The 13,568-nt window shown below is 37.7% G+C and overlaps 1 protein-coding gene across 4 annotated transcripts in view; it reads right to left on the reverse strand.

The window, feature by feature from the left end:
• Positions 1–13,568, reverse strand: part of col14a1a (collagen, type XIV, alpha 1a) — a 116,528-nt gene that overhangs the window by 36,535 nt on the left and 66,425 nt on the right. For all 4 annotated transcript variants that reach the window (XM_044116449.1, XM_044116450.1, XM_044116447.1 and 1 more), the window contains 6 exons: positions 8,774–8,917; positions 7,942–8,106; positions 7,781–7,819; positions 7,474–7,612; positions 5,712–5,854; positions 4,932–5,041 (listed from right to left, as the gene is read on the reverse strand). In XM_044116449.1, coding sequence (XP_043972384.1) covers positions 4,932–5,041; positions 5,712–5,854; positions 7,474–7,612; positions 7,781–7,819; positions 7,942–8,106; positions 8,774–8,917 — 740 coding nt within the window. The remainder of the gene's footprint in view (positions 1–4,931; positions 5,042–5,711; positions 5,855–7,473; positions 7,613–7,780; positions 7,820–7,941; positions 8,107–8,773; positions 8,918–13,568) is intronic.

Genomic DNA, 13,568 nt, shown 5'->3' on the forward strand with positions numbered 1-13,568 from the left:
TGATCTTCAAAGTAGAAATGCTGCTCTTTTCTTTGTTTTGAATGAGAAATTTCTTTAAATTCCCCTTGATGATGTGTCATTTTGGTTCTGTGTATAATCTAACGACACGTCAAAAATAAATGATCTCACACACCAAATTGAACAATTACATTTTTTCAGAAGTTTTTCACCATTTATTCTTATGATTCAGTTGTCAACTTTTAGGTTTATATTTCCAGTCAAATACATGCAGTCAAGAGAAAAGGTACTGCCAGTGTGATTTTAGGCCAAAGCTGGCTTGATGAGCCAGACTAAAGTTGGACTCCACAGAATGGGAATATTCCCAGAGAGTGTTTCAGCAAATGAGCTCAATAATCACCCTGACCATAAACTTCTCTGTGCCTGTGTGTGTGTGTATGCGTGTGGGTGCGTGTGTGCTTTTAGATAAATACTTTCCAAAAGTATCTGCAATGAGCAAACAAATAACCCAATTCACCCTGAGCTCTGGAAGTCTGTGAGCTAAAACTGCCTACTAAAGAGAAAAGTGCTGCCAGATCCATGAACCATCACATGCAGATGTCTATACAGTTAATGAGGAAAGAAACCTGCATTGTGGTGAAGGACAGTAATAACCTAGACCATTAGCGTCTGTGTGTTTCCCCATTATGTGTTTTTTCTCTCATAACCTCTATGCTCTTGCTCATCTTCAGCAAGACATGCACAGACACCCTATGTCAAAGGTGCATTAATGAATGTTATTTGCAGATAATATGGAGACAAAGTTCAGTTGTGAATGCAGTCCTCTGCTGAGGTGTGGACATCGTTTTTTAAAATGACCTTTGTGTCCTTCAGTCTGAGTACTTCACCAGGCATAACATGTGTTGAGCTTTCATGAAATAAAGCATAATGAAAATCCTCCATGGTGCAGACATTTAGCTGATATTTAGTGGCATTCAGTTAAGGTTAATATTAGTGGTGAGGGAATGAGTGCAGGGCAGGGAAATGTCGATGGTACATAAGCAGCACCGTGTGGTATGTGCATGTCTGTCGTTCTGTGTTTCAGCATTATCCTCCATGTGACTCTAGCCTTCATGAAGCCTAAATGAAAAATGTTTTGTTTGCACATTTCAGTTTTATAAAATCAAAATAATCTTGCCAACAGCAGCAGGAAGTAAAAGCAAATGTTTAACATTTTAATTTCTGAATCTTTTTTTCTCTCTTAAAAGGTCATATTCGCAAAGAAAAGAGATGGATATAAGGATATAAGGCTCATATATTAAAGCTTACCACTTCCTGGATGTACTTTTCTTCTAGTCATCGATAAAGCAATATAAGATACATAACAAACACAATTGAACTGAAACCCAATTAAGTACAAAGGTGTGAAAAAGGTTTCTTAACTTGAACGCATACATTCTTGAACCTTTTGATTCAATTTCAACATTCAGTCTTCCTGGGTTCACACCTGCCATCTGTTATTGTGAATTTAATTGGAAGAAAAATTAAATTCCGCTGTCGCAGCAGCATTTTCTAAACCTCTGGTCTTTTATGTTGTTGAGCAAAGACCATAGTTAAAAACCATGGTTTAAAAGTTATTTCTGGCAAATAACATCACGGCGGATCACCATAAACTGCAAACAAACCCACAGAACAACATCCTCCTGGCAACAGCGTGAGCTGGTGCTCCTTTATCAAAAGTGCAACTGGGGTTTTTGTTGAGCTAAATTAAAATATAAAGCCTGACTGAATGAGAGTTTTCACCCAAAATGTTTCAGATGTCTACCAGAAAACTGGACCTTAAAATAAATGTGATTTTTTTTTTGTCTTTAAGGAGGAGTGAATGACCTAGTCAAAGTTTACCCCTAAATATGTGGTCTCCTGAAGATGGGTATTGGAAAAAAAGGGAATGATTACAAGTGACAAGAACCTGGAATAAGAGGAAAAAAAACACACACACATAATTTCACTGGATCAGAAATTAGAATCAGATTGAAAGTTAATCCCACTCATGAATAATAATGGATCAGGACCCAGATCAAAACTGTTTAAGGATTGGTGTCACATATTACAGCTAACTTCCTACTTATTGATGCCCACTGTTGTGATTTTACATAATTTCTTTAAGTGCTGCACATGATTTTAAGATTAATATACAAATAATATCCAATATCACAGTATATTTTTTTAACTACATCATGAGAGGCTGTAAGTGACTGAAAGCTAGAAAACCAAAAAAAGCTAGTTAAAGCTCTAGAACGATGATTTGTATCTCCCAGAAAGAGTTTTAGCACACATGTATTTTTAATGTTTAATCATGTGGGGAGGTACAAAAATAGCATTCACACGCCTCTCTGGAGAATATTATGGCTCTGAGCAATGTGTGAGTTACAGCGAAGACAAGTTTCTCTTCTCCCCTTTGTGTTTCCGTTTTTTACAACTATATTTTTCTTTGCGACTAAGACTCAGAGTCATTTCTATTTATTCCACTGTTCTCTTCGTTTACCTGTTTCTGTTTTCTGTCTCTCCCCCCCCGGGGTTTGTCGGCCTGTCTGTGCCTGTGTGCTTCAGTAAGCTTTGACAGATCCTACTGGGTTTCCTGCTTTAACGCATGGTGTCTTCATATGGTAATCCTTTTCTAAAGGCCACACAAACAAGCTGATGCTCACGAAGATTCCTCTTATTCACTTGTCATCCTGTCTAAATAGAAGCAAACACTTCCTTTGGTCTGGCAGTCCTCTGCATCTGTTCCAGCTCTGAACATTGCCATGTTCGCCAACAAAGGCAAAAGACTGAATGATGGACAGCTACCCCCGCACATTTTGAGATAAGCAATGGAAAACTGGAGGCTGGTGGGTGGCGGTGAGGTTGTCTTTAGCAAAAAATATGCTTTAAGTAGTGACAGTATAAACCAGCTGATCCTTAAAGAAGAAGGATGATTTATTTTCCAAATCCTAACAACTGATTTGTTGTTAGGACAACCTCAGACAAGATCTCTAAGGTTGAATATCTTCATCTTAATGGGGTTGATCAGAGTTTTGCAGTCTGCATTGGTCATTTATTGACTCTGTGGAGACCAAATCAGGACTATCACTTATTCCACATCTGCATTATTGGTTATGTTATCATTTTCATTTTTAAGTGTTTCTCATAAACGGGAATAAAGGTTTTTCTGCAGCAGAAATCTCCCTGGATTTTGGTGCTGCTATTCAGTGCAATACCACACAAAAATCAACCTTATTAAAATATCTAAATGAAAAACAATTCAGCTTAATAGTGCACCCACCGGGGCTGAGCTAAATTAGAAAGAGAAAAGAGATCTCGTTTTCTCAAATTCTCATGTGTGTGGTTCAATCATAAATAAAAGTTAAAATGTGAATAAATCAGTAAAGACAGACTGTGAGGAGGGAGATGGGCTCTTTAGTTGGAGGTTCAAACTCTCTAAAAAAGTACTGATAAAAAAAAAAAAGAACAATTCTCAGCCCACGAGGATCTGAAATCTTCCCAGCCTAAATGTACAACTTCAAAAAAAAAAAAAAAAAATCCAAATACTCGTGGGATCTTCCTGTTTTTGTGCTTCACAGCTGCCTGTAATCCACAGTCCAGCTCCACCAGCTCCCCTCTGTTCAGCACAGTTTCTGTGCAGCAGTCACAAGGTTCATCTGCAAATGTATTATGAAATTGGTCTTTATTAACTTTCACAGGAACTTGCAAAAGTATTCATAACCATTTTACAGTTTTTTTTATAATTTGCACCACAAACGTCATCTAGTTTATTGGGATTTTTTATGACACGCCAACACAAAGTAGTGCTTACGTAAAGTGTTGAGCTAAAAAGGTACTTGGTTTAATTAAATTTTTTTTTACAATTAAAACTCTGAACTGTACTGTTCAGAACCACATTTAGCTACGATTACAGCTGCAGGTCTTTTGGAGGATGAATCTGCCAGCTCATCTGACTTTCTTAATTTTTCACCAATTTTTCTGTACAAATTACACCAGTCAGATCAGACGGAAGAGCCTGTAAACATCCATTTTCCAAGTTTTGCCACAGAATCTCAATTTATTGATTCGGGTCTGGATTGTAACCCATCATTCAATCAATCATCTGCAATTGTAGATCACTTTGCATACAGATAGGTGGAACAAAAAGTGCTGTACAGGGGATAAAACTGGTTAACTGCTTAATAAAAACTTTAAATTATTGAAGTAAGAAGACAAATAGATTAATAATTTATACAATTAAAGACAATGAAGATCAGAAAAAAATATTCCTCTGCAGCTCTGGCGGCACTTTTGGGGTCATTATCCTCTTGGAAGGCAACCCACGGCCCCAGTCTGTAGTTTTTTGCAGGTTTTCTCTCACAATTGTTTCCTTCTGTCTCTTACATGACCTGTGGATTATATCAAATATGTCTGATGGTTTTCTGCTAACAGATTCTCCCAGCTGAGTTGTGGGTCTGAAGAGGCCTTTTGGCTGTTTTTTTCTGACAATCATATCCTAAATTATACCTACACTTGGGTCACACTCAGATAATGGCAATCATAAAAGCTTGTTTTATAACCTAAACCTGCTTAACCTTCTCAACTGCTCTATCCCTGACCAGTTTGGTTTTCCCTTTGGGTATAATGATGGTTTTTGTTCATTAATGTTTTCTGGTAAACCTGTGAAAGAACAGCTGTAATTGATAACACTTTTACCCAAGGCTGTCATATTAAAAGGTCAAGAGACAGTTTTTATTTGTGAAACATTTCTGAAAAAGATTCTTTTATCCTTTTCCTTTAGCGGCTTTAATACTTAAAATAAAATCCTGAACAAACACATTGAAGTTTGCATAACACGGCCAAGTAAAAACATTAAAGGGATATAGAAAGTTATTCAGGGCCCATTTTTACTTCAGGCTACATTCACACTTTAAACGAAATGGTTTAAGATACTTGTCCGCCACACGCACCTTGTGGAAGCTGCCGTGGAAAACCTTTTTGATTTCTGGTCCTTCGAATGTGACAGTCTGGAAGTCTCCTCTGTAGTCGTGGTTGAAGAATGTCAGAGTCTTCCCAGAGCCTGAGTGCAGGCGGAGTGAATGCGGGATGAGGTTAGAGGAAGTTCACGTTTGCAGACAGAATTAACTTTTCTTGGATTTAACTCAGCTATGCTGTTTTTGAAAAACAAACCACTTCAATGACACCATTCTTATAAATATCACAAGCAAAATAAAATACTTTCTGAAGCACTTTCTCTGTTTTTGTACTGCAGTAATTTGGAGATAAGAGTTGCAATGTGAGCTATGAGTTCAATCCAAGTTACAACTGAATTAATTTTATTCTGTCAGATTTAAGAGGTGCAATTATTTAGAGAAACATAATGCTTAGATCAGGTATATCCGATGCCAGTCCTCGATAGTTGGTGTCCTGCAGGAGTTAGATGTTCCCTTTGCTCAATACGGCTGAATCGAATGAGAAGACTCATTACCAGAGCCTCCACAAAACTTTCAGCCATCAACTCAGCTGCGTTTGAAAATGTACAGGACAGTAGCTCTTGAAGGCTACTTTACTTACCACTGCTCTAGATAAAGGCCACGAACATTTGATGGGATTAAAAGCAATACTCTCAGCCATGTTTCTGCAGTTTCGCTTCCAAGATTGTGAACTTCCTTGGCTTACTTGAAGGAAAGAAGGAAAACTAAAGGAAAGAAAAAAAGAGAGCCGAAAAACTTTCAGCGACTCAGACTCACTGTCGAGGATTAGGCCCACCATCGGCTCATTGTCTTTGTTGAGGATTTCCCACAAAGCAAAGGGCTCCTGCGGGGTCTCAGGGAGCAAACGGAGCATCATAGAAATGGTGTAGTCAGATGGCAAACCTTCAGGGTGAAGGTACCTGTGGAGCAGACAAACAGAGACACACAGCAGGCTTAGCCGTGCCTTAGAGCCACGTAGTCTCTGAAAGTCTTTTACAAGTGCCTTTTGACTCGCTTCAGCTGCTGCAGCGGCTGGTGGAGCGCTCGCTGCAGCTTCAGTCAGACTGCGCATACGTTGCCTTTTTCCGATCAAAGAACCCACCGTGTTTTGAATAACTGCCTCGGAGCATGAGGCTTTTTAATGCCACCCTAAACTTTCCAAACTGTTCATTGCTGACAGTTTTTGAAAAATAGAGCAATCACACAACAGGAAGGTACAATTACAGCCTGTTGACAGCACAAACTGGGAAAAAAAAGCTCCTAAAACATCACAGAAAGGAAAACATTACAGGAGCTCAAATGAAGCCATTAAAAGCTTCCAATTGCCTTTGCTACACAAAGGATTTCTATTTTCATGCAAGGAGGCTCTAGATAAATGCTCCCTCGTGGTAACTGGCAACGACATCAATTTTTATGTATTTATTTGAATGTAGTACCTCTCTGTGCTGCATTAAGAGCGATGTTTTAAAATGGTAAAACAAAACACATTAAATTTATGAGGAATTCAAATAAAGCAAGTTTTTTTTTATCACATTCCTACATTTTCGAAAATGCTGTCAAACCAAAGTCTTCTGTAAACCCCACTGAATCGTTTGAAATACTATTATTATTGATATCCAAACTTCTTCATAGGAAAGAAAACTGCAAGAGTACAATAAATATCAGTCACCACTGATGTAAGAGTACATCTGGATTATTTTATTTGCTGATCTATGGGGCATCTATTCTGGCCACCGCACCACACAATGCCTCATTGATCAGTAAATAAAATAATGTGGACGGAAATTTTAAAAATGTGTAATTTGGAAATAATCTGTTACCATCCCACACCGAGGCTTGGAAATATCCGCCTCCTTTGTCTTGCAGCCATCTTGCAAGATTGCGAGAACTTTGGTCTTGCAACAGAAGTTCAATCTATCAGATTGAACTTCATCAAATTTAGTTCTGCTCTCTGACTTTGACACTCTAAAACTTTAACTTTTCCCTCATGAATGAACCTTCTCATTCTGAAGGAGAAAAATAAAATTCATTTTTCATCTTCAACATCCTATAAGATGTTTGAAAGTTTTAGATCATGACTGACAGCCCTGTTCATATTTTCCCCCAGCTTGACAAAAAAACCAAACCAAAACAAAAAAAGCCCAGTTCCATTTGCAGAAAAGAAACCTCAGATCATGGTGCTGCCAACAATGTGGGCATAGTAGATTTTTTTTTTTTTTTTTGGCAACGACCATTTTTTTGTGTTAGAATTACATTGATCTACAGCTTAAAATTCAACTTTGACTTCATAAAACCATAAAATACTATCTCACACCATATGAAAAGATCCTACACCGTTTTGAAAGACACTATCTTTAAAAAAAAAAAAAAAAAAAAGCATTTTCCCCAAGAGCAACCTTAATCAATGTTAGCTTTCGCTTTAAAGTGGCTAGAAAATATTTGGGCAGATTAAAAAGCGCTATATTTTAGGCTTCATTTGCTCTACCATGTGTTACACAGCGTGTATTTGATATCTCGGGGAGGACATGCTTTTGCTCACTTGGTGGGCTGTAACACCAGGGCATCGCGGTGTAACCTGTAGCAGGGGAAGCTGTTAAACGAACCAGGCTCCAGAGAAACTCCAGGTAGGGTGCTGTACTCCTTCTCCACCAGGCCAAACTTCTCCATCATTTTGAAACCTGAAACAGAGTCATGAAAATCACTGTTGGTTTTTCTCAGTGAGATTATTACCTACATAATTATCAGTTGTCTCGTCTGCAATGTCATTATCGCTGTTTGCTTAATGATGAATGAACCTTCGTCCGTCTGTGCGTCGTGTGTGTTGCTCATTTGATCAAATCTCTTACCTGCCAGCGTGTTGCCGCTCATCAGAACAGAGGGACAAGCTGAAAGACAAAGAGTTTATGACGATCATCAGCCAGCATTTAAATAAACTCTAGACAATAACTATTTCCCTGAAGACTCATGAATTTGGTTGGTGTTTAAAACATAAGCTGGTGTTACTCACTGGCAGTGGCTGCCTCACAGACGAAGGTAATAAGCTGCTCCTCTATTTTCTTCACAGCATCCAGATCATCCACGAAAAAGACGTGTCTGTCGCTGGGCTTGCTGGCAATATTCACCAGCTCTCCATAGTCTGCATCCGCAAAGCCGATTGCAAAGATGATGTAGCCTAAAAGTGGTATAAAACAGAAAGTCTTGTCATAAAGTTTGGAGCAAATGGAAATAAAAGATTAAAAAGAAAGAACAAATCTTTGAGTTTCACAGTTACTAAACAGACTTAAACTAAATATCACTGATAGTTTAAGAAGCATTATGAAACAGAGTTAAACAAGGAGTTTGTTCAATATTAATTATTAATAGACATGTTAGAGTGCAGGCTGCACAGTGGTGCAGTTGGTAGAGCTGTTGCCTTGCAGCAGGAAGGTCCTGGGTTTGATTCCCGGCCCGGGGTCTTTCTGCATGGAGTTTGCATGTTCTCTCTGTGCATGGTGGGTTCTCCAGCTTCCTCCCACAGTCCAAAAACATGACTGTCAGGTGAATTGGTTTCTCTAAATTCTCCCTAGATGTGACTGTGTGTATGAATGGTTGTTTGTCCTGTATGTCTCTGTGTGTCTCTACCCTGCGACAGACTGGCGACCTGTCCAGAGTGAACCCGCCTCGCTCCCGGAACGTTAGCTGGAGATAGAGACCAGCAACCCTCCTGACCCCATTAGGGACGAAGGGTGTTAGAAAATGGATGGATGTTAGAGTGCACCTCCACAAATGCGCTAAGCTCAGGTGTGACTTCATTCCTGTTCTAATCATCCATTTTACACTTGATGAATCGAAGCACCCACCCTCCATTTGCATTTCCTTTGACACTTTGTTGACATCATCCTGCGAACGTCCATCGGTCAGAACAACCAGGACCTTGGGAACACCCCTCCTGGCTCCAGCCTCTGGCGTGAAGATGGATTCCTTCACATGCTTGATGGCTCGACCTGAGAAGGAAACAAAAGACAAATAAGACATTCAGATTTAAATGTGTTGTTTTGTTTAAATGAATGCTTTGACTGCCTTACACTAAGTAAATGCACTCAAATTAAAAGTTATTTGAGTGCAATAAAAGATCTTATTCGAAAGCGCTGTACAAGGAAGACACCTAATTGTGGAAGTCACTGTAATTGAATCAGGAGGAAAATCCTTGTTGTTTTAACTCTGAGGATTTTGGTTCAACCAGGCTAGTCCAATCCTAAGACTTTAAAACAAGCAGATTCTCTGTAGCCCTTTTTAAGTTTACTGTGACAACACCCCAGCTTTTTCTAGTTAATCTCTGATGCACAGATCTCTCTGTGCATCATACTGTATAACCTGGACATTAAAGGCGTTTTCCTCACTCTGCTGATTATGTTCCTCTTTTAATGAGCTGCTGACACTCCCTTCATCAGAACCACCCCCTCACATAATTACATCTTTTAAATCAAACCCACCATGAAAGTCCATTCATGAGCGCATCACCGCTGTTGTCTTACTTTAATAAATCCATGTTATGGCTTTGATGTCTTTATAACCTCCTCAAACAGCAGAACCGTTTTCAGTGACATTGTTTTCAGAATCAATTCAAGGGGAAATGTCTGAAAACATTTAAAAAATATAAGCCAACAATCTACTACATAAGGGTATAGTCTCTAATGTTAAAAAAAACTCTATTAAGTAAAATATAAACAAAAAATGGTTGAAAATTTGCCAGTTCTATAATAGATGTAAATCCGTATTTACATTTTTATATTATTATCTGACAAAATGCCTTTAATATCAAGATTTGCTTTGTTATGATAGTTTACACCATCACTTTAACAAAAATATTACATGTAAATGCCAAGTAAATACTGATGCTACTTCACACAGGATCAAAAAGGGGCAATAATAAAATGAATGTTAGGGAAACTATAAAGATGGCTCCTCAAATTTCTCCACTATAATTAATTCATCTTTCAATGGCATTAATCAGGCACATTTCTGAGCGTAGCAATTATTACACAGAAATGAGTTAAAGTTTTTTATAATCAACCTTACGAGACAACGTCAGAGAATTTATGACCTAAGCACTGAGGATTGAGACTTGCTTTAACGTCAAGCCAGAATATTACACAAAGTTCGCACATCTTGAGGTCCGATCACCTGGTAATGAACCTAATCGTTCAATATGAAATGTCTAGACGGCTTTAAAAGGTTTCCAGACCCACCCCTGACAAAGGCCATGTCTGTGAACACATCGCAGCAAATTTTATAAAAGCTACACATGGGAGGGCTTTCAACTCACCACAGCACATCAGTAGACAGGGCACTAGTTTTAATAATGTGCAGAAATGAAGTATTTCACCTGACAGCTCACTGTTTGCCCCATGAAGGGAACTAAAAGTAATTGATTCAACCACACAGTAAGAGAGAGGTGTAATCTTCTCACACAGGCAGTTTTTTAATTTTAGTGCCAATTTAGTACATCATTATTTACATAATCAGTTTAAATGGGGTTATTGTTAATCATCCTGCAAGGGACATTTATGTGTTTGAGTTGTAGGGATCAGATGATAATAAACTCCAATTGTTGCAGAAATTTAATTAACAACCATAAACTGATTAATAGTATACAGCACATATATTACTGTCCCTGAACTTCAAGCAAAACTTTCAGACTATATCACAACTTTCTCTCTCCACTTTTTCAAGAAGCTGTCTGTGATGACAAATGACAAAGCTGTCAGCCTGTAAAACGTTGCGATGTCAGACATCTGTGAGCGGTACATCTGTTTCTACACACTGATCGTGGTACGCATGTCTAGAAATGCAGCAGCTAGCGAGGCATGAAGAGACACAGAAGACAACACAAGGAGGAGGGCAGCTATCAGATGGAGGCTGATTTGAGAGGGTTTAGACGGAAAAGACCAGAGCAGAGAAAGAGAGGATGAGGAAGTATCTAAATGAATCCTTTTCAAGGTAGTTTGTCTTCAGATGTCGCTTATCAAAATGCAGTAATTTTCTTAAGAAAAACCGGATGTTTTGGTGTCAGATTTCTGTCTGCTGACAAAGAGAGATACCATTACAAAACACACAAAAAATCTGACAATTAAGTTTATTTTATCAAAGAAAAACTGAATAGAGAATCTAAAGTCATATACTCTGATCTTCATACACTCGTTTTGAAGACCTAACAATGACTATCCTAAAAATTAAAGTATACTTTTGGAAATACATATACATAAAACTATCTGTTGTGTTGATCCTGCTGCAGAGGAAGTTGTTTTATTTTTGACACTCTGGGAGAAAAATTATGACCCAGTGTGTTGGGTCAAAAACCAGCAGAAATCATAAGATGGTAAAATATAGTTGCATTAAATGTAACGCCAGTGAGTCATGTTTAGTTAAGATTGTACTTCACATTAAATAAGAGTTTGTTCCCTTATTAGCTTTTTACATCCTAAGCAGTTAACACAATCTGGTGTTTATATTTTATCAATTTTTAGACAGCAAGCTTGGGAGGATGTCAGTAATTTTCAGGATTATTATGTGTAAATTTATCACAGTTGTCGATTAATAAGATTAAGATTAGATTAATAATAGATTATAAGATTAATAATTGTCTATTAAGGTATAGACAATTAAATAAAGGTATAGCACCTTTAATTGAAATGTGCTATACAAATAAAGTTGCTTTGCCGTGTCTAAAGTCCTTCTGCTGTCTCCCAGGCAACAGACTTTAAGATATTACTGTTAATTTATAAATCCCAGAATGACTTAGCACCAAAATACATTGAATAATATTGTCATTGGATCAACCAACTCAAGTCTTCTGGTTCTGGTCTGATCTACATCCTACATAAAGAGAAACAAATGTTTAGAAGCAGCATTCAATTTTTATGCACCATAAATCTGGAATAAACTTCTAGAAAACTGCAAGACAGATCAAACACTGAGTTCCTTTAAATCTAGGCTAAAAACCCATTTCTTTAGAGTTGCCTTTTATTAATAAGTGGCCACTGATTATATCTACTCTTGACAGCAACTTTTGACAACTTTTGCACTGTTCGCTTATTGTCTTACATTTGTACCATGTGAAGGACTTTGAACTGCCTTTTTTCTGAAATGTGCTATACAAATAAACTTGACAGAAAGATGGAAGGGGCTAAACAGAGCAATTCCAGATCCATAAAAAAATTAGATGCATCAAAAGACTTGAGACAGGGACTGAGGTTCGCCTTCATCCAGGGCAACAACACTCGTACAGCGACAAAGCAGTGCGATTTTCTAAAAATGCGTAATCAAACTTCAGAACTAAATCTAGCACAATCTATGCGAAGACTTGAAAATGTATGTTAGCAGATGTTTTTCATCCAATCTGACCGAGCTTTAGAAAATATTAAACAAAATGACCGGACAAAAATATCTCTATAAAAGTCTTTTTATGTGTAAACCTCACCAGTAAAGATTCACAAGCCTGTCATATAAAATTGCAATGGAACACACTGAGGTTTCTGGTCGTAATGTGACAAAATGGAATGAAAGGGAATGAATCATTTGCAAATCTGCGCAAACCCTTAGCATCGATAACAACTAGCATTGTTATGGATGTCATTTTCACATTACTTTGAGTCCCTGCATCTTCTTGCAGTTAACTCTAAAGCACAGAAAATGTTTTGTGCATTCAAACAGCCCTGCTTTATGATTTAGTGACAATAAAACAAAAACTTCAGAGAGGGAAATTTAAAAAGCTGAGGGATAAAAACTTAATTTCTGTAACTTTCAGTTTTTGTAATGCTCAAAAACAGAGAAAGAAAGATTGATTTTGTGTCTTTGAGCATTAGCCGAACCTCGGCTGATTCTCTTTTACTCCTCTGTGGTCTGAAAATGAAATATCATGGTTCATTTTCTTCTTTGCCGTACTCCGCATACATTTGGTTTGGATACTTGCCTTGTCAGCTAAAATACTCGCTCTATTTCTGTCTTTTAAGCTGCAAGCAAACGGAGAAAGAATTTGAGGAGCTGAATACAAAATATTGAAGCGAATGTCCTTTTGCAGAATGTTTTTTATTGTACTGTAATTAATTTGTTTTGGTCTATGCCCTCTATTTTGTATTTGTTTACTTCTGTAGTTTCTTTTATTATGTGATATATTTATATGTTATGTAGTTTCAGCTGTTTATGTTGAATCTGTTGACACCAGGAAGTGTAGATGCAGGGGACTGCAACTAATGGGGATCCAAATAAAAGAAAAAGAAAAATGATAAGGAAGAAAACAAAGATGAAAACAAGGCAGATGAAGATGGAAGCATGTAAAGGGAAAAAAATATTACCTATATATTGCAGGTACTGTATTTTTAAGGACAGAAAAAGATGTTGAGCACAAATTTCAGACGTCAGCTGAACGAAAGTGCTTTTAACAACCAGCATTGCCAATAAAAGCAGAAACCAGCTGAATTATTGACAACCAGCTCATGTGTCCTGGTACAGAAGAAACATCCACACCCAATTTTACAGGCGTGATCATCATGCATCCTGACCGGGAATTAATTTATTTTCCCCCTGCTGTACGTGATAGCATGGCTGTAGAGTGAAATCATTCAGTTGGATGGATTTTACTCGCTTTTTGGCAGC

Source organism: Gambusia affinis, linkage group LG05, assembly GCF_019740435.1.
Source record: "Gambusia affinis linkage group LG05, SWU_Gaff_1.0, whole genome shotgun sequence".
Classification (NCBI taxonomy): domain Eukaryota; kingdom Metazoa; phylum Chordata; class Actinopteri; order Cyprinodontiformes; family Poeciliidae; genus Gambusia; species Gambusia affinis.